The sequence below is a fragment of the Aethalodelphis obliquidens genome, unplaced genomic scaffold (assembly GCF_003676395.1).
Source record: "Aethalodelphis obliquidens isolate GAN/ISIS:26980383/991018 unplaced genomic scaffold, ASM367639v1 scaffold69, whole genome shotgun sequence".
Classification (NCBI taxonomy): domain Eukaryota; kingdom Metazoa; phylum Chordata; class Mammalia; order Artiodactyla; family Delphinidae; genus Aethalodelphis; species Aethalodelphis obliquidens.
In genome coordinates, this window is record NW_020838013.1 from 4,592,281 (window position 1) to 4,612,172 (window position 19,892).

General features: G+C 54.3%; 1 protein-coding gene and 1 long non-coding RNA gene across 9 annotated transcripts in view; both read left to right on the forward strand.

Annotated features, from left to right (window-relative positions):
* The first annotated feature begins 198 nt into the window (after positions 1 to 198).
* On the forward strand, positions 199 to 9,552 carry SSH3 (slingshot protein phosphatase 3). 6 transcript variants are annotated; one of them, XM_027090666.1, is made up of 14 exons: positions 202 to 867; positions 1,412 to 1,452; positions 2,030 to 2,261; positions 3,214 to 3,332; positions 3,412 to 3,483; positions 3,836 to 3,901; positions 3,988 to 4,176; positions 4,260 to 4,353; positions 4,616 to 4,744; positions 4,827 to 4,873; positions 5,567 to 5,713; positions 5,951 to 6,151; positions 6,250 to 6,523; positions 7,651 to 9,552. In XM_027090666.1, exons 1-14 carry the CDS (start codon positions 802 to 804, stop codon positions 7,921 to 7,923), a joined length of 1,950 nt encoding a protein of 649 aa, XP_026946467.1. In that variant the 5' UTR covers positions 202 to 801; the 3' UTR covers positions 7,924 to 9,552. The 6 variants fall into 6 exon arrangements, with proteins under 6 accessions (XP_026946469.1, XP_026946470.1, XP_026946467.1 ...); XM_027090667.1 differs by having other exon boundaries at positions 1,415 to 1,452; XM_027090670.1 differs by having other exon boundaries at positions 799 to 867; positions 2,034 to 2,261.
* Positions 9,553 to 10,152: 600 nt separating this feature from the next.
* Positions 10,153 to 19,892, forward strand: part of LOC113611537 (uncharacterized) — a 38,400-nt gene continuing 28,660 nt past the window's right edge. For all 3 annotated transcript variants that reach the window (XR_003429497.1, XR_003429496.1, XR_003429495.1), the window contains exons 1-2: positions 10,153 to 12,052; positions 14,718 to 14,886. This is a non-coding gene — a long non-coding RNA (uncharacterized LOC113611537). The remainder of the gene's footprint in view (positions 12,053 to 14,717; positions 14,887 to 19,892) is intronic.

Consider the following 19,892-nt stretch of genomic DNA (forward strand, 5'->3'; position numbering starts at 1 on the left):
GCTGGTTCTCCGGACTCTGCCGGGTCAGAGGAGGCCCTGCGCCCCAGGCCTGCGTTCCTGACCTGACTCCGGCAGGTTCTACTGCAGTGACATTAGACAAGTCACTTCCCTCTGCCGCCGCTGTGAACCTGCTCAGCCCTGCCCTGCTCACCTCCGAGGTGGCCCTGAGGACCTGCTGTGAGCCTCAGGGGTTAGTTCTAAACCCACCCTGATATCCCCTGAAGCTTCGAGTGTCTCTCAGTGATTCATGCTGAGTGGAAGCGCCAGGGCCAACCGGCGAGGAGAAAGAAGTTTGGGGTGCTCCCCACTTAAGACCCACGGGTTCTGGTCCTCTCCAAGACCCGGGTCCTCAGTCCTTCCTCCCTAGGTCCCATCTCTGCTGCTAGCAGAACGGTTGAGGCCCAGAGCACAGCTCAGGTGACCTAACTGGGCGGAGCAGGGAGGACAGGGGCAGGGGCGCCTCCTGTGAGGAGGGACCGAACCCTGAACCCAACGTAGGCTGCCCCTTCCCGCCGCCGTTGCCGGGCTCCGCACCTGCGCCCCGCCCCCAACGTGTTTCGGGGGGCGGGGACGAGGCGGACCGAACCTGTGGAGACACGAAGGGAGGGGCGGTGGCCACTGTTTGCGGGCTCCTCAGGTCGGGCTGGACGGGTGTCTGGCCCTTTAAGGTCCGCCCTCGAGGAGGTGCCAGGCCCTGGTGGCTCCGGACTCTCCTTCCTGGTCCTGCGGGGCAGGGACTGTCCGTGGGGCTGCGGGAGGGTGCTGTGCCCCTGCCGGCCCAGGTGCCCCCGGTCTGGTCCCATGGCCCTGGTCACAGTAAGCCGCTCGCCCCCGGCCGGCGGCCACTCCACGCCTGTGGGGCCCACGGTGAGTCTGGCTCTGCTGTGGTCCTGCCCACGCAGCTGGCTGCCAGTTGGGCCTGGGGGAGTGTTTGCTGTCCACGGGCAGCCTCCCCTGAAGCCTGGGGGTGTGCGGAGGGGGACTTCAAGTCTCAGGCTGTGGGGGGGGGGGGTGGGGGGGGAATCTTGAGGCAATCAGGAACTCGGACCAAGGCGAGATCCGGAGCCGTGACCGCCTGCGGAGGCCCTACCCCGCTCTGGGCCCAGACAGGGGCCAAAGCCTCAGGCGCTCCAGCCGCGACCGCCCGCACCCTTCCCCCCCCCCCCGCCCCCTTACCTCCGGCCGGTGGACCGGAACCTGGGCCCGGGCTCCCCCAGTGCCTCCACGTGGAGAGTGGACTGCAGCGCCAAGGGGACCTGACCCCCTTTCTGGTTCCATTCCCCACTGCGGGGAGGGGCGGTGTGCGCGGAGGGGGCGCGATCCCTCCACCATCCACCACAGCAGCCCTGAGACAGGGGAGAGGAGAATCCTTCCCTGCCTCTTCACTCTGCCCTGGGGGCTGCTTTCTCAGCAGGACCAGGTGTCCCAGCGCAGAAGCCGGCTCCAGCGAAGGTGAGCACCTCTTCCCAACACACGCACCTCCGTCCAGCCGCCAGCCTTGGCCACAGCCATCCTGGAGGACTTGCAGCCAAAGCCCACTACGTACTATGTGGGGCAGTGTTGCCAGTAGGCACAGCTGGTGGGCACAGCTGGCTGCCTTTGCTTTCATCTTCCCCCTGGTCAGTTGGAGCTCCCTCACCCACTGTCCTGGACCTGGCTGTGGCCAGTGGTCACGAGCCAGTGGGCAGCATGTGACGGCAGGGCCTGAGGACTCCTGAGTCCCCACCAGGTTCACAGTATCTACTGAGTTAGGCAGGTGGGAAGGAAAAGGAAGCAGCCTCCACCCCTCCTCAGACAAGAACAGGTGGGCTGGAGGCTTGAGAGCCCCCAAGGCAGTGCTTCCCAAAGTGCTGGGGCAGCATTACCTGGGAACTGGTTAGAAATGCACATTCTCAGGCCTCCACTCCAGGTCCACTGAGTCTCTGGGGATGGGGTCCAGCACGTTTTAACAAGCCCTCCAGGTGATTCTGACACACCCCTGTCCTAAGAGCTATGATGGGCCATCATGGTTTCCCTGCTCCCCTGCCAGGCAGAGCTTTGCAGTACTCGGCGGGGCTGTCCTGGGACTGCAGGATGGAGGCGATGATGGAGATGCAGCCAAGGCCAGCTCTGAGCCAGTGGAGGACCCCCCCGGGGAGGAGCAGCCCCACGGGGACCAGACAGACGACGGGCATGGGCCCCAGAGTCTCAGGAAGCAGGAACAGAGTCAGCACCTGCGCCTCATGGTGGGGCTGCTAAGGCCACAAGACGACATCCGCCTGGTGAGGGCCCCGTCCAGAGCCCTCTGGCCCTCTGAAAGGGGAGAGAGCCACTCCCCAGGTGGGAGGAGAGGGTGGAATGGGGCCAGTGTGTGTGTGTTTGGGGAGCAGTGGTGTGAGAGCAGGGGGCCCCCTGGGGAGCGTAGCGGTTACCCAAACCCCGATGACTCTGCTGTTTCGGCTAGAGTTGTCTTAACAGGGCGATCCGGCCATGTCTTCGGGTCTCTGGAGAGCTGGGAAAGGATGGGGAGGTTTGTCCGATGTGAGCCTGTAGGGTCAGATTAGGTCCAAGAGCTGGGAATTACCCAGAGGCGGGTTTCTGTTCAACCAGCACAAGACCTTCCTTACTATGTGAGTTGCCCACAAATAAACTGGTGCTCAGGGGGGCCTGCTGAGCACCCACCGTGGGCTCATGTGCTGGAGGGGCCCGTGCGGGAATGGGACACAGGCGGGAAAGTGAGGACCAGTTCCCAGATGCCTGTGGAACAATCTCACTGCAGCAATGGGAAAAACAAGATGCAGTCAGTTTTTTGTAAGGCAGAATTAATTCCACAGAAGCACCATCCTTTATTGTGAAACTGTGTTCTTAACAGTTCTTTGGTGAAAAACATTCCTTGAATCAAATTATGGTAATGGCAAGTGGAAAGGTGTTTCTTAAACCTCCTTCCTAGGCAGAAAAAAAAAAGGGCAATCTGTCATGCCCATTCTCCCCTTTTGTTCACACACACCCTCTCTGAGAAGAATCTTTCTAAACATTTTATTGGACCATGAGATCCCAAAGTTGGGAACCACTAGATTGTAACCACTGATCTGGTATCTGGGAAGAGAGGGATGGGTGCGGAGGGAGCAGGTGGCAGGTCTGTTCTAGACCCGGCTGTGTGTCAGGTAGGGGTGGGGGGAGCAGGGTCCTCTGGGTCACTGTGACCCCGGGCTTTTCCCTTCCCATCTTCCCCAGGCAGCCCAGCTGGAGGCGGCCCGGCCCGCCAGGCTCCGCTACCTGCTGGTAGTTTCCACAAGAGAACGTCTGAGCCAGGATGAGACAGTCCTTCTGGGCGTGGATTTCCCTGATAGCAGGTGGGAGCAGGGAGAGGAAGGGAGGAGGGCAAGGAAGGGAGGTGCTGGGTGACAACAGCTTTCCCTCTGTCCCTGCCAGCTCCCCCAGCTGCACCCTAGGCCTGGTCTTGCCTCTCTGGAGTGACACCCAGGTGTACCTAGATGGAGACGGGTAAGAGGTGGCAACTGGAGGGAAGGGAAAGGAGAGGGGCCAGAGGGTGGAATAACTAAGTGTGATGTATGCGGGGGGTGTGCAGGGGTGTGGTGGGTACTGGGGAGCAACTGCAGAACTCTAGGCTGGGCCTACTCTCAGCTCCACTTGAGATTCACCGTGTGATCCTGGGCAAGTCACCTAACTGCTCTGGGCCTCAGCTGCCCCATATCTGGCAACAGGGCTTATTTTGAAGTTTAGATGATGTGTGTATGTTTTGAGGACCAGCCTTAGGTGGCTAGTGGGTAGGCCTCTCAGGGGGCCCTGTCCCAGAGCCAGGAGCTGGGTTCCACCCCCACCTGATCTCCCACAGGGGCTTCAGTGTGACATCTGGTGGGCAGAGTCGTATCTTCAAGCCAGTCTGCATCCAGACCATGTGGTAAGGGGCTGGGTCTTGAAGATGGCTCAGGGTCTGGGTAGGGGCAGCAGGGAGGACAGCGTGACCCAGCCTCTCCTCTGTCCCAGGGCCACACTCCAGGTGTTGCACCAGGCATGTGAGGCGGCTCTAGGCAGTGGTCTTGTGCCAGGGGGCAGTGCCCTCGCCTGGGCCAGCCACTACCAGGACAGACTGAGCTCTGACCAGAGCTGCCTCAACGAGTGGATGGTCATGGCTGACCTGGAGTCTCTGCGGCCTCCCAGCATCGAGCCCGGCCGGTCAGTACAGGGAGGGGAGGAGAGGGGGCTGTGCCACGGCAGAGCGGGGAAGGGGCCCCTGGACTGATGGGCTCGGTTCCCAGGCTCTCAGGACAGGAGCAGATGGAGCAGGCGATCCGGGCTGAGCTGTGGGAGGTGTTGGACTCCAGTGACCTGGAGAGCATCACTTCCAAAGAGGTGGGCAGGGTGCCGGGGACCAGGGCGGGAGCGGGGTCCTGGTTGTGGGGGCCTCCGGCTGGGCCCCAGAGTGGCCCTCTCCTTGGAGCCTCCCACTTTAGCTTTCCTGCTGTCTAAGCTGTTCCCACGTGCCTGGCCTCAGCTTCTCTGCCTTGATGGGACAGAGTATTGTCCTCAAAGGCCCTTCCCTCCCCCAGGGAAGGCTGGGGCATCGGGAGCCTCACAATGCACCCCCAGCCTCTCCTCACCCTCCTGCCTGCAGATCCGCCAGGCCCTGGAGCTGCGCCTGGGATGCCCTCTCCAACAATACCGCGACTTCATCGACAACCAGATGCTGCTCCTCATGGCCCAGCAAGACCGGGCGTCCCGGATCTTCCCCCACCTCTACCTGGTGAGCTGCAGGCTGAGGGCTGGGAGGTGGGGCCTGCTGCAGCTGGGGGAGAGGGCCAGTGACGCCCTCTCCGTGCTCACAGGGCTCAGAGTGGAACGCAGCGAACCTGGAGGAGCTGCAGAGAAACAGGTAGGGTTTCGAGCCCTCCCAGGACTGCCCGCCCTCTGTCCTCCCCCGTGGGGAAACCTGGCCAGAAACCCCCAGAACCCTCTCAGCAGCAGCTAGCTCTGCTTCCAGCTCCGCCCCTGGGGCCGTTCCCCTCATATGGGCTCAGGTGGGGACAGGGGAATAAGCTACCCTGCTGGTCTGCTGGCAGCTCCCTGGCCCCCTCTTAACCTCCCCCAGCTGTAAAGCGGAAAAGCCCCTCTTCGCCTGACCACGTCTCTGGGAGAAGGGAGAGCCCCTCTCCCGTAGGAGACCTGGCTGCCCGCTCCCAATGGCTCCTGTCACTTGTCCACCATGGGCTTTCGGGAAACCTGCTGTGACCCTTGTCATCCAGCTGCTGCAGATCCACCCCATCTCAGCTGAACTCCGAAGCCCTGCTCTAACTGACTTCTGACGATAACAGAAGGGCGCATGTTGCAGGCCGCCCAGCAGCTACCTGGAAGTGGGGTGGGGACGGGCCAGGGGGGACAGTACTCAAGCCCAGTGGGGTGAACCGATTTGCTCAAGGTCACCGTCATCTCCTCCTCCCACCACAACTGTGCCGCCCCCACCGGACCCTCAGAACCAGAAAACTAACACCCAGGTCCGCCGGCTCCGCTGGCCAACGGGCCTGGTGCCCGTGGCCACGTCAGCCTGGCCTTGTGCCCCGTGCTGCAGGGTGAGCCACATCTTGAACATGGCCCGCGAGATTGACAACTTCTACCCCGAGCGCTTCACCTACCACAACGTGCGCCTCTGGGATGAGGAGTCGGCCCAGCTGCTGCCCCACTGGAAGGAGACGCACCGCTTTGTGGAGGCTGCAAGGTCGGGCCGTCCCACCCCTCCGCCCGCCCCATCCCAGCTTCCTGCCGTCCGGGGCCCATGCCCTCCTCCTGCCTGCTCTGCCCTCAGCTTTTCTGGCCCTCAGGGTCCTTAACCTCCTTTCCCCTCTGCTCTGGGAGGTGAGCCCACCACCTACCTACCTGCCTTTCCCCGACACTGACAGCATGGCAAGGGGGCGGGGGAGAGGGAGGGGAAGCTGACCCTGTTGGGCCTCCACAGAGCGCAGGGCACCCGGGTGCTGGTCCACTGCAAGATGGGCGTCAGCCGCTCGGCCGCCACAGTGATCGCCTACGCCATGAAGCAGTACGGCTGGAGCCTGGAGCAGGCTCTGCGCCACGTGCAGGAGCTACGGCCCATCGCCCGCCCCAACCCCGGCTTTCTGCGCCAGCTGCAGACCTACCAGGGCATCCTGACTGCTAGGTACGGAGTGGGGGACAAGGGGAAGGGGGTGGGTGGGGGTGGGTGCTGGAGGTTGTGGCTGGGTCACTGGAAGCTGACTCAGGGCCACCCCCTCGCAGCCGGCAGAGCCATGTCTGGGAGCAGAAAGTGGGTGGGGCCTCCCCAGAGGAGCCCCTGGCCCCCGAGGTCTCTACACCGTTCCCACCTCTTCAGCCAGAACCCGGGGGCAGTGGGGAGCTGAATGTGGTGGGGTTGGAGGAGAGCCAGGCAGCCCCAAAAGAAGAGCCTGGGTCACGGCCCCGTATCAACCTCCGCGGGGTTATGAGGTCCATCAGCCTCCTGGAGCCATCCTCAGAGCTGGAAAGCACCTCAGGGGACGGTGACCTGCCAGAGGTGAGGCTGGGGCTAAGGAAGCAGCCCAGGTTGAGGCAGAGGGGGGGCCAAAATGAGGAGGGGGCAGGTGGCTGGAGGATGGAGAAAGTCCAGGACTGGGGCTCGGCTTGGCCCTGAGCGGGGGGCACCTGAGCAGGGGGACCACACCCTGGGCAGCTCCTTTTCATCCCCTCAGAGGAGAACCGATGAGGAGAACCGATGAGGACAGGCGAGCGCTGCCTTCCACGGGAGCTAGAGAGCAGTCACGGGACAGGGCCATCTGGTGGGCTCCATGGCCAAACCAGCCCTAGGCTGGCGGCTGCAGGCAGCTCTCAGCCTGACGCAAGGACTTGCTACCTAAGCGGCAGGGCTGCCCAGCCTTGGAAGGAGCATCCTCCCCAGGCCAGGAGCTGCACAACCAACTGTTGACCCCAGATGGCTGTAGATAAGATGATCTCAGCACCCCCTCCCCAATCGGAAGGGCAACCCATCGAAGGATGGCGTGCAGAGGGGTCATCGCACTCACACAACTGAAGTGCTGGCTGAGTAGCTAAGCAGCCTCTCTGTGCTAAGCGCTGCAGGGCACAAGTGTAAGACCTGGCCCTTGCCTTAGGAAATCAGGCCCCCCATGTGACTTGAGTCCAAGGTAGCTGACCCGGAGGGAGAGCTCACCTCACAGAGGACGGGAACATTTGGGAAAGGCTTCCTGGAGGAGGTGGCACTGGGTGTGGAAGGCTGGAGGGAGGAACAGATGGTTGATGGGTGGGTGTGTGTGTTCCTAAAGGCAGGGTGTCCTCACTCAGCACCCAGCCCAGGGCCCGGCACCCGGAAGATGTTTCCCTTGTGGCTCATGGGACTGACTGTACAAAGCAGTGGGGGGCAAGAGGAGGAGGAGAGGAACCCCAAGGACGCGGCGGGCGCAGGGGAGCTAAGGAGGGCTTCTGGGGGCCGGACAGGTGAGGGCTGAGGAGCAGTGGGAGTAGGGCTGGGGCGCTGCCTTCCCTTCTCTGACCTGTGAGTACCTGTAGTAGCTTTTTCTGTATTCACTCAACAGATGCTCTGCAACTACCCTTTTCTAGGCTCTGTGCTCTGTGCCCCTGCCTTGGAACGACTTCGCCGTGATCTTCTTTATACTCTCATCCTTCCAGGTTTTCTCTCCAGAGGAGTTTTCAGATGAAGACCCTCCACAGCCCTTCCCTCAGCTCTCAAGCGCCAAGGGAGGCCAGCAGGCCCGCAAGGGGCCTTGGCCTGCCCTGAAGTCCCGCCAGTCTGTGGTTGCCCTCAACAGCGCCGCCCTGGTGGCCAGCCGGACCCGGGCCTTCCAGGAGCAGCGGAAGGCTGGCTGTCCGTCCACACCCAGGCACCAGAAGGTGGTGAGGCAGCCCAGCGTGGATGACAGTGGCGAGGAGGGCGAGGTGTGAGCCCACACACATTCCCATGCCCCCCTAGACACAAACAGAGGTGCCAGGACACAGCTCCTGGGATGAGCACCCGTCACTCCTGTCGGCCTGTCCACGTTCCTCTTAGCTCCTCCCCAGGAGGCCCCAGACTCCCGTCACTACAGCCTCAGCACCTACAGCCTTAAGTCTCAGACCCATGTCCACCTGTCCAAGGGCTCAAGATTTCCTCCACATTTGGGGATGTCGTAGAGAGACTGAAGGTGCCTTTGCGGGCAACAGTACCCTAGCTTCATTCTCACCTGCTGCCTGAAACACACACTTGCAGCCATGGAATAAAAAACAGAGTTTCTCAGTGCAGAAAGGCTAATGCTCCCTCCCTCCCCTACTCCTGTCTGCCTCATCCCCCCGACCCCATTTCACTCCTGGGGCTCTGCAGAGAACCAGTGGCCCCCAAAGGCCGAGAGTAACCTCAGTCCCCAAACGTGGGAGTTTCTGAGGAGTGGGGAGCCAGAGCCCTCTGATGGGGCTGGCCGGTCAGCCTCCCTCACACCCCCCATAAGCAGCCTGAGTCTTCTGCTGCTGCCCCCAGCACCCTCCACCTGCACTGCACTGGAGCACAGGGCACTACGCCAAAGAGTCTTCTTTCTCAGCTTCATGGCCTCTGGCCAGTTTTTCATAGTCTTAATAGTGTCTGGCTTTGTACTTAGAAAGAAAAAACATTTTCATATTGTTTTCAATTTTATGATAAAGCTTGTCGGTCCACTCTTTCTCTGGTTGCACAAGGAGTGTGGCCTCTCCTTACCCCTTCCAGTCACTTCATAGTTCCCAGGTTATCTTGCGACAGGCCCGATTGGGGAGTGGTGTGTTTGGGGTGGGGTGGGAGGAAGAATGGGGAAGAGAAGAGGGGAGGTGGGCGCTATCTCCCTCATCTCCAGGGGCAGGGCCTGGGTAAATGCTAGCTGCCCCGCCCCCCTCAGGCAGGTCGGCAGGGGAACAAGTCTACACTGGACAGCAGGTGCTGGGCTCTGTCGGGGCAGCGGAAGGGAGTTACCCATGAGGAAATGGAAGCTGTCGATGCCTATGTGGACAGGACCAAGCCCGTCCCAGAAGCTAATTCTCCTTTTGGGCACTTGATGCTAGTTCTTGAGCACACTTTGGGTCCCAAGAACCTTCTTGCTGCAACGCAAGACAGCCTGACTTTCCAAGCCAGCCTATCACTGCCAGGGAAGGACCCTCGGTGGGCCCTCCCCTCTGCCTAGGGGTTCCTTCTGCTCAGTTACAATGTTCAAGAAGAGTAAGTGGGTCCATCTTTGTCACTTCTCTCCCCTCTTCCCGAGATCATATGCTCTGCCCTGTAACACTCTCGTTTGGTTGGGGGTTGGGAGTGGGTGAGTGCAGCTCCTCCCCTCAAAGCAGGCCTCAGATGGGAGCTGGCAGCAAATGTTCTTGTTGATTGGGACCTCATGCCCAGTTTTAGGAATGAATCTCTCACCCAGACCCTGGTGGGACCCCCAGCACTGCTCTAACCCTAGTGGACGGAGGAGCAGGACACTTGGGTTCTAGCCCCAGCTGTATCACTTACAAGTTACTTCATCTTAAGTCTCTGTTTCTTTCTGTAAGACAAAAGGATTAAACCAGGAAATCCCTAGACCCCACCTCCTGCTTTGATATTTTAACAGTACGTGTCCTCTGTACACTGACAGAATTCAGCCTCAACATGCTCTCTAGAAGAGGAATCATTTGTACCTGTCTGTGGATAGCAGGCCCAGGGTCACAAGGTGGGGTACAGAGAAGCCAGATGTGATTCTTGATCCATTTGGCTGGTCCACCCTGCTGAGCAGCGAGAGGGCTGCCTGCCATCTACAGCCACCCATGAGTCCCACCCAGACTGCCCTTTCAGCAGTTCTGGGCCGGGGCTTGGGGACAGTGGCGGTGACTGTCAGGAGGGAAGCCAAGGTCGGGCCCTGCCCTCCTGCAGTCCGTGCAGCTGGGAAGGCAGGATCCAATCATGAACTCAGAGCTGTGGGGCCCACTAGAATCTACAGAGTATTCTGAGAAGAATTCAGCACGAGGAAAAACAAAAATTGGAGGGGAAATTATCTGCATCAAAAATACAGACAAGGGGCTTCCCTGGTGGCGCAGTGGTTGAGAGTCCGCCTGCCGATGCAGGGGACACGGGTTCGTGCCCGGTCCGGGAAGATCCCACATGCCGTGGAGCGGCTGGGCCTGTGAGCCATGGCCGCTGAGCCTGTGCGTCCGGAGCCTGTGCTCAGCAATGGGAGAGGCCACAGCAGTGAGAGGCCTGCGTACCGCAAAAAAAAAAAAAAAAAAAATACAGACAAATGATTAAGAACTATATGAACACTGGGAGTTCCCTGGTGGCCTAGTGGTTAGGATTCCGGGCTTTCACTGCTGTGGCCAAGGGTTCAATCCCTGGTTGGGGAACTGAGGTCCCTCAAGGCGTGGCATGGCCAAAAAAGAAAAGAAATGAAAAAGAACTGTATGTATAGACAAAGCTCATACAAATTGCTAAAGGGGCAAAAAACACAGTTTTAAAAAAAAAAGATGTAAAATGAAAAGAGCGTCTCCCTCCGATCTTGTCCTCCAATTCTTCACAGGCAACCGTTGTTACCAGCTTCTAAGGCCCTCCAAAGACATTCCATGCTTAAGTCATCAAATACATTTGTGTATTCTTTTTTAAGTATAAATTAAAGCATAGTAACGTACTATTCTGCATTTTGAAAATTTTTTTCATATCACAGAAGAGCTGTACATCAGTACAGAAAGCTCTAATTTTTAAAATAAGCACATATTCTCTTTTATGGAACCCATCATGATTTAAGTGGTCATCTACTGATGGACATTTATATTGTTCTGGGGTTGGTTTTTTTTTTTCCATTTCAAGTAATGCTTAAGTACCCTTGTATATACTTTCTTGTGCACACATGGCCACTAATTCCGTAGGACATATTTGTAGAATTGCCGAAGCAAATTCATTCTTCGTTTTTAATTCTGAAGGGCACTGCCTAATTTCCTTGTAAGAAGTTGCACTAATTTACAACGAATGGGAATGCCTGTTTATGTTCTTATAGGACTGTCCAACCTGCACATCAGTCACCTCATATGAACCTTGCAACACTCTCAGAGGAGAAAGGGGAGCCATTACAATTACTACCGTTTTAGAAATAAGGAAACTGAGGCTCAGAGAAGTAACTGGGTCTCCGACAGAGCCTGAATTAGGTTTCTAGATCTCAGTCCAGAGGCCTAACTCGGGAATGGAGAAGGTGGTTCCAGGTCAGTCAACGCACTGGGCAGGGGAAGCCGGAGGGATGGTCAGGACAGGCCCTGCTCACGGGGTCCCAGTTTAACTCCCACCCGATATAGGAGCCTCTTTTAGGGGCCGGCCCGACTAGAACACTTGTGCGACGAGGAGCTCGGGTCCCTCGGGCAGCCGGTCCCTCCTGGGTCAGCTCCCACCTCCACAACGTTCTCCCTCCGTCGGGGCCGGCTCGACCCGGCCTGGGACGAGTCACGAGCCAGGGCGTCCCCTCAAGAGAAACTACCTTTCAGGCCCCGGCGGCCTCTCCTACGCCGGCAGCGCCCAAAAAGGGCCCAGGGCGGCGGGTAACCCTGCGTCTCTGAACGGACCGCGACGCTGGAGCGCCATCTCGCGTCCGTTCCTCTGGCCACCAGATGACAGCCCGGAAACCACATTTCCCATTGTGCCTAGCGCGTCCGCGCAGGCGCAAAGAGCTTTTTTTTTTTTTTTCCCGTTTCCAGGGCAACCTAGCCCTCCTCGGTCCAGGTGGCTAGACCCTGCGGAGGGTCGAGCCGTTGCTCCCCGTCAGGTGTCCCGGCGCCAGGACCGGGTCTACAGACTGTTGAGGGGGCAAAGTAGGAGCCTGAGGAGAGGAGGCCAGGCGACCCTGCCTCCCTCCGAGGCCCGCGCTTCCGAATTCTGCTCGGCGTCCGGGCGTTCGCGCCCTCCTGGGGCCTCGGCCTTCTGAGGCGAAGGGGCCAGGGGAGGCCCGGGTTAGCGAGGCCATGTCCGGCTCTGGCCTGCGCGGCCCCGCTCGTTCCACGTCAGCGCTTTGTCACTCCCGGCCGAGGGCCTGCGCGCCGCCGCCAAGTACTCCCGAGGCGCTGGCCGGTGAGTTGATGGTTGGCACCCCAGGTGAAGGTGCTGGTAGCGCCGGGCAGGATAACGAGCGCTCCCAGGGTTGGATACGGCTCTGCCCGTGGTGGACCCGGGACCTGCGCTCAGCGCTCTGGGCTTCACTTCCCCCTCTGTAAAATGGAGTTTGGACTGGTACTCTTGTGCACCTTGCGATTCCGTTGCAGAAAAGCCCCTGGCTCTGTGTGACCTAAGGGACATGTCCCTTTATCTCTCTGAGCCCACGTTTCCTGTCTGTAAAGTAAGGAGGTTGAAGCAGATGATCCCTAAGGTCTCTTCTAGGGGATATGGGGTCGTTGTCCCTCATTGCACACCAAGTGCAAAAAGAAAAAAAGGGAACTGGATGGTTTGAGCAAGAATCTCAGCTCAAGATCTAGAGTCAGAGACACTTGGGTATGTGACTTTGGGCAAAGTGATTACATCTCTTGAGCCTCAGTTTCCTCATTTGCAAAGCTGGGGGTAATGATAGAACCACCTCAGGTTTTTGATGGTTAAACGGAGTAAGTTTTTAGCCTGCCCGTAATAAGCGCTATCCCAGTCCCAGCCATCAGTTCTGATATTTTCAAAAACATCCCTTAGCCACTGTGAGAACTTTTCTTAACTTTTGGAGTCTCGTTCTCTATTTAATTTATTTATTTAGGCTGCACCATGTCTTAGTTGTGGCATGCAGCATCTTTAGTTGTGGCATGTGGACTTCTTAGTTGTGACATGCAGGCAGGATCTAGTTCCCCGACCAGGGATAGAACCGGGGCCCCCTGCATTGGGAGCGCAGAGTCTTACCCACTGGACCACCAGGGAAGTCCCCACTTCCTCTGTTGATGGGCAAATCTGTCCTCCTAGGAAGGATGGTTTTATAGGCTGATTCTGATGGGGAAACCTGAGCCTGCTTACCCAAGGCTGGGTGCTCATGGCCAGGGTATCTCTTCCGTTCAGCTGTAGTCTGGGTTATATCACTACCACACAGCATTAGGAAGAGTGAAAAGCTGGACACCACGTAGTGCAGAAGATACTTTCCCTTGCATAAGATACACACAGGATGTGAGCACTTACATGTTATAGTGCAGAAACAGCTGACTATTGAATTATAATATTTACATAATATACCATTTACATAAGACTGGATATGTATACAGTTATAAGGGATACATAAGAATCCTATGTTACCTACATTGAGTTCAAGCTTTGTATTAATTGGGAAAATTCTAATAAGGAGTTTTTAATTAGTGATGAAAATGTATTATTTTTAAATCTGAGAACTCCCAATAGCTTCACAAACAAGACTTCACTCATCCAACCGGCATCTTTATGTGGAAGCCGTATTCCATGAGTATTATTTGAGCACCTGTTATGCATGTGGTATTTTGGGGGGGGGGAGACTCCCAAGGATACAAAGATGTGTAAGATGATATTTGCCCTCAAGAAACATGGAGTCTAGTAGAGAAGATCAACTATGCATACAAAACACATATAAGTAGAAAGTGACATGTCTTGAGAGAGGTGCAGGTAACTGTGCTGTGAACATTCAGAGGCAGGAGACACCACTGCGAAGTGGCTATATGATGAGAGCCAAGGAGCAGACAGCATTTGTGCTGGGCTGTGAAGGATGTGGAGAATGTGGATATGCTAAGAAGTAGGGAAAAGATATTCTGGGCACCCTCCCCACAGCCCTGAGACATGGGGGAGAAATGTCTGTAGATACTGAGCTCTTAGAAGACAGGGACTGGGTTTTGGTCAGTGCTTTTATTCCCAGCTTGGCACATGGATGGCACACAGTAAGTAATAGTGAATGAACGGGAGCTGTGAGTTTCCTGCAGAGGGGAAGCGAGATGTGGTCTCTCTATTACCCTGAGGCCCTTTTATTAGGCTCACATGCTTCTTACAGCCACTTTTCCAGGGGAAGAATGTGAAGAGGCAGATGGTTATGGGGCAAGGGCCATATCGTTGGCATGTTTGGTGCAGGACCAGCCAACTGGGAGCAGAGTGAACAGGGTCTCGTGAATGGGTAGAAGGGTTTTGTGAGTCTCCTTGTCTGGAACTGAGCTGAACAGCTGCAGGGGGAGGAAAGTACAGCACAGGAGCATGAAGCAATCTTGAGGACCGATGATGGACACTCCTCTGGCTGTTGTGGCATTTGTGTCTGTTCTTGGCTCTTCTTTTTCAATGGCCCACTCTTCCCCCGAGACATTTCTCTCCCAGCTGTGACCCACCTGGGAGTGGGAAACTGTGTGCACCACAGCAACAGACTGCCGAGGCCTGCAGCTGCTGCAAGGGAATGAAGCTGGCTCGCAGCACCATCCTCAGGCTGACTTCGAGGCCCTGCCCTTCCACAGGCCTGCCTAGGGCTGAACTTGTGCCAGGAGCTAGGGCTGAAGCAGACCACTCAGAGCAGTTGTCCCATGACCTGGGGAGTGTTAGGAGCTGGGACGGAGCTGTTACTTGAGGAAGGCAGAGCAGAGAAGATTGAAGGGAGAGTGGCTTGAGGACAGGGCAAAGCCTCCCAAGTCCTGTTTAGACGTCCTCTGGGACCCTCTGTTGCTCACAGAGGGTGCAGTCATCCTCAGAACAAGGAAGCTGGGGAGAGGTTAAGTGAGTACAACGAAGGAAGGGATGGGACACAACTGACTGTCTATTTTGTCCCTAGATGTGGGATGGTGCAGGACTTCTGGGGGCCACAATTGCTCCTTTTCCTAGAGATGTGACCCAAGGTGAGCTGTTACACCCTCTTCCTGGCAGCCTGTGCTCCCACCCCGGAATCCTGCACTTCTTCTCTGTCCTGCCTCTCCAGTTTGCTTCTACTCCACTGGCTGCAGGTAAGTGCCTGCTGGGTGTGTCAGGACTCCTGTGTAGCGAAGTGCCCCGGGAAGCCTTAATTACTCCAGACCTGGTGCAGCTCAGGGCCTGTGGGGGAGGCCTACATCAGCCTACTTCAGGGGCGTGGTGATCCATTGCAATTTACAACAGCTGGAAAGTCTTATGTTGCAACTTGAACTTTCCCTTCTGAGAGATATGAATTTTTAGGTTTAGGTCAAAGAGCCAGTGGTGGCACTTAGACCAGTAATCTTTCCACTGCCTTGGCTGTCACTAAAGGTGCGCCATCTGCCTCCCGGTAAGGCTAACCTGCAGTTAAACCAGGACTTTCCTTCCTTCCCATTTCAGCCAGATTTCCCTGCCCATTTCCCTCAGTTTTCCAGCCCAGTTTTTCTGTCGCTGGACGTATTTGACCAGAGCCTCTCACTCTCACGCCCTTGCTAGTCACTGACTTGTTTCCATGGCAGCAGGTCACACCAGAGCTGATACTTCTCCCCTTCCTCTGCCAGGTTTGCTCATTCCCAGGCAGACGCCCTGGAGAGCTGGCACACTTTAGGGGATTCTGTATCTGGGCTTGAGGACCAAGAATACAAAAGCTGTTTTCCCAGTGGGTAGGGAGGCAAGTCGGCAAAGGCTGCCCAGTGGGATTCCCTGGCCTGGGTCGTGACACCACCCCCCAGCCCCCGGCACCCCTGATGGCAGATCAGTGAGCCTGGGAGGTAGAGCTGCGGAGGCAGGTGTGGCAGGGAGGGTCACCCAGAGCAAGCCCAGGCTAGCGCAAGACCCCACGTGCCAGCCTGACTCAGGCCGGACATAACCGTGGTGGCAGACGACAGGTTGGGTGAAGGAAGCTGCCCCTCCCTGGAGGCTGGGGCAAGGAGAAGGAGCTGATTATATGCACCCCATGTAATTGATCTTCATGCGGCCTGAGAAGGCATGGAGCTGGGCAGCTGTGCCCAGGACAGCAGCCACCTGCCTCTGTGGGCCGCGCTCTGCTGTGCAGCTCACCTCTTGGTTTGGCGGACTGACTCCAAGGCCTCTGACTTTCTCCACAGCTTCCACCCTCACTGGTGGCTCAGCTAGATGCCTCCTCCAGCCCTGTCCCCAGTCTGATTGTCTCCATGTCCTAAATGTTCCCGTGCTAGGCTGAGCTCTGCCTCATCAGAATGTCCACACTCCTGCCGACCTCGAGCTTTTATTTTCTACACAGAAATGGGAAACTGGGAGAGGAGGGCTGAGTGCCATGGGGATAGAGTAAGTGGTTTAGGGGCAACAAATGGAATTATCTGAGGATTGGTGGGATGACTGAGCTGGTAAGCAGAGACACCCCTGCGCCAACCCCAGTACTGCTGGGTGTCCTGTATGGCAGGTGGGGCTGGATGGAGCAAGGCCTACTGGGTCTCCCTGCAGCCAGATATGCCGCAGGCGGTCCCTGCTGCCCCCAGCACCACCCTGTGCTGGCCTCTCCCTCAGCCCCGCTCTGTCATCTCTTCCATCTCTCCCTCCACCCCTGGCCCACCCACACCTGAACTGCTTAGAAGTGCCGGTCTTGGCCTGCATGCTGCAGGACTGGTGCAGATACTTGATTCCTCTCCTCTTACTGAGGAAAAAGGACTCTGAAAAGAGGGGCAGTTAGGGCAAGAAGACCGAACTACGTGAGGGCTAAGATGCTGGGGATCTTCAGGGGAGATGCTGAAGAGACACTGCCAGAGAAGGACTCAGGGTACCAGTCAGCCCTAAGGGCCTGCTGGTCCCGGGCATGGGTTGTGGGGCCAGGTGAGGTGGGTCCAGTGGAGAATTCTGGTTCTGATTGGACCCTGTCTGACAGCCTGAGGGCCTGTGAAGGATCCATTTGACAGGAAGGCAGGGATAAAACCAAACCTACTCCTTTTTCTTATAGTTCATGTCTTTGAGCCTTGAGCTGCAAACTAGCCTCTCCTGCTGACTTTCCAATTTCCTGTGTTCTCCGACACCCGGGTGTAAACCTCAGGGTGATAACCCGCACTTTCCACGTTTACTCAGTTATCAGATTCTGAAGGTCCTTCATAAAACAGTTGCCTTTTATTCCCACTTCCTCCACCTAGCCCAAGTCCCTGCTCCCATGCCTAGACTACTGTAATAGCCTCCTAGCTGTGATGCCCTTTGGTCTGTCCAGGGCATCATGACTAGATTAATCCTGCAGAAGAATTGTTACCACCATGTTTATTGCCTTCCGTGGTGCTCTCTGTTGCGAGCCAGGAACAGTACAGCCTCTCTGTTCTTTAGCTCAGGACCTTTCCCAGTTTGGCACACAGCCTACCTACCTTTCTGGCTTTATCTTCCAGAACGTCCTAGCATGCACCTTTGACTCAAATCAAACTAGATTACTCAGTGTTTCTTGAAAGCACTTTTTCTTCCTCTTAACCTTTGCTCCTGCTTTTCTCTCTATCTGGAAGGGTCCTCTCTCACATTCATTTACTCATTTTAAAATATTTATTGAGCACCTTCTTTGTATTTTGAACATCTTCAGACTTACAGAAAAGTTGAAAGAGTAGAACAATGAACATGTATCTAGATTCACCAGTTGTTAACCTTTTGCCACATTTCTTTCTCTTTTTCCCTAGATCCACTAAAAATAAGTTGCAGGCATTAAGACACTTCACCCCTAAATATTTTGGCCCATATCTCCTAAAAATGAGGACATTTTCTCACGTAACCACAATATCCTTTTTAAAAATTTGTGGTAAAATATACATAACGTGAAATTTACTATTTTAACCATTTTAAGTATACAGTTGCGTTGCATATAGCTGATTCACTTTGTTATACAGCAGAAACTTAACACAACATTGTAAAGCAATTATACTCCGATAAAGATGTTAAAAAAAAAACATGTATACAACTGTGGCATTAAGTACATTCACAGTGTTATGCAACCATCACCACTATCCACTTACAGAACTTTTTCATCATCCTGAAAAGAAACTGTACCCAGTAAATATCCCATCCTCCCCTGGTAACCTCTGTTCTACTTTCTGTCTCTATGAAGTTGCCTGTTCTAGGTAGTTCATGTAAGTGGAATCATGCAATATTTGTCCTTTTGTGCCTGGCTTATTTCATTTAGCATAATGTCTTCAAGGTTCACCCATGTTGTAGCATTGTCAGAATTTCATTCCTTTTAAAGGTTGAATAATATTCTGTTGTATGTATATATCACATTTTGTTTAGCTACTCATCTGTTGATGGAACTTGGGTTGTTTCCACCTTTTGGCTGTTGTGAACAATGCTTCTAGGAGCACGGGTGTGCAAGTATCTGTTTGAGTCCCTGCTTTCAATTCTTTCAGGTATATACCTAGAAGTGGAATTGCTTGGTCATATGCTAAGTCTATGTTTAACTTTATGAGGAACTGGCAAACTATTTTCCATGGCGACCAAGAAATTTCACAGTGCAGTATTATTATCTAGACTAATTAGACCATAATTACATTTCTCTACATATCCCTAAAATCTAGACTAGTCCTCTTGCCTTTTTGTTTTTCATGACATTGATACTTTTGAAGAATCCAAGCTAGTTTTCTGGTAAAATATCTCAGTTGGAATTTCTTTGAATGTTTCCTCACAATTAGATTCAGGTTAAACCTTTTTGCAAGAATACTACATAAGGGACACGCTCTCTCTTGCGTTGTTTCAATCATTTAATATTGCTTTATCTCATTAGTGTTGATGCTGAACCACTAAGACACCTTACATATAGGGGTACAATGATAGGAAGAAAAGGGGGATAGAAGATAATGGAATCACACCTTTAAATTGCTGACAAAGGGAGAGTTTCAGTCCAGAATTCTATAGCCAATGAAAATATCCTTCAAAATGAAAGAGAAATAAAGACTTTTTCAGAAAAATGAAAGATAAGAGAATTTATTGCCAGCAGACTTGCACTGTGAGAAATGCTAAATGAAGTTATTTAGGCTGAAAGGAAATTTGGAAACTTGGATCTATAGGAAGGAAGAGCCACAGAATTGATAATTCTGGGTAATTATAAAAGCATGGCTTTTTTCTTCTCTTAATTTCCATAAAAGACAAATGACTGTTTACAGCGAAAGTAATATAATTGTAAGATGCAGTTTATGACATACGTAGGAATAAAATATATGATAATAGTACAAAATATGGGAGAGTAGATTATATTATAGTTTTTTCTTTTGTGAAATGTGGAGTTCAATTACACTGTGAGATATTAGTGATACATATTTATAATTTCTAGAGCATTAAAAATAATAAAAAGATATAGCTAAAATGCAAAGAGATGAAACAAAGTATAATATTAATTATATTAAATATTGAATTATAATGTGTGACAATTATATCTATATTAATAATTAATACTATTACATTTATAATATTAATATAAATATATTCAGTTCCTCAAAAGAAGTCAGGAAAAGAACTGAGGAACAAAAGAACATATAGGGCAGACCTTCCCTGGTGGCACAGTGGTTAAGAATCCGCCTGCCAATGCAGGGCACATGGATTCGATCCCTGGTCTGGGAAGATCCCACATGCCGTGGAGCAACTAAGCCCGTGCTCCACAACTACTGAGCCTATGCTCTACAGCCCACGAGCCACAACTACTGAGCCCGCGTGCCACAACTACTGAAGCCCACGCGCCTAGAGCCTGTGCTCCGCAACGAGAGAAGCCACTGCAATGAGAAGCCCGCGCACCGCAACAAAGAGTAGCCCCCACTCGCGGCAACTAGAGAAAGCCCGCGTGCAGCAACAAAGAACCAATGCAGCCAAAAGTAAATAAATAAATTAATTTAAAAAATATAATAATAAAGAACATATGGGGCAAATAGAAAACAAATAGCAAGATGATAGACTTTGTTATGGGTTGAATTGTGTCCCCCACCAAAGCATATATTGAAATCCTGCACCTCTGAATGTGACTTATTTGGAGACAGGTCTTGTTTTTTTTGTCTTTAAAATTTTATTTTATTTTATTTTTTTGGAGATAGAATCTTTGTTGTTG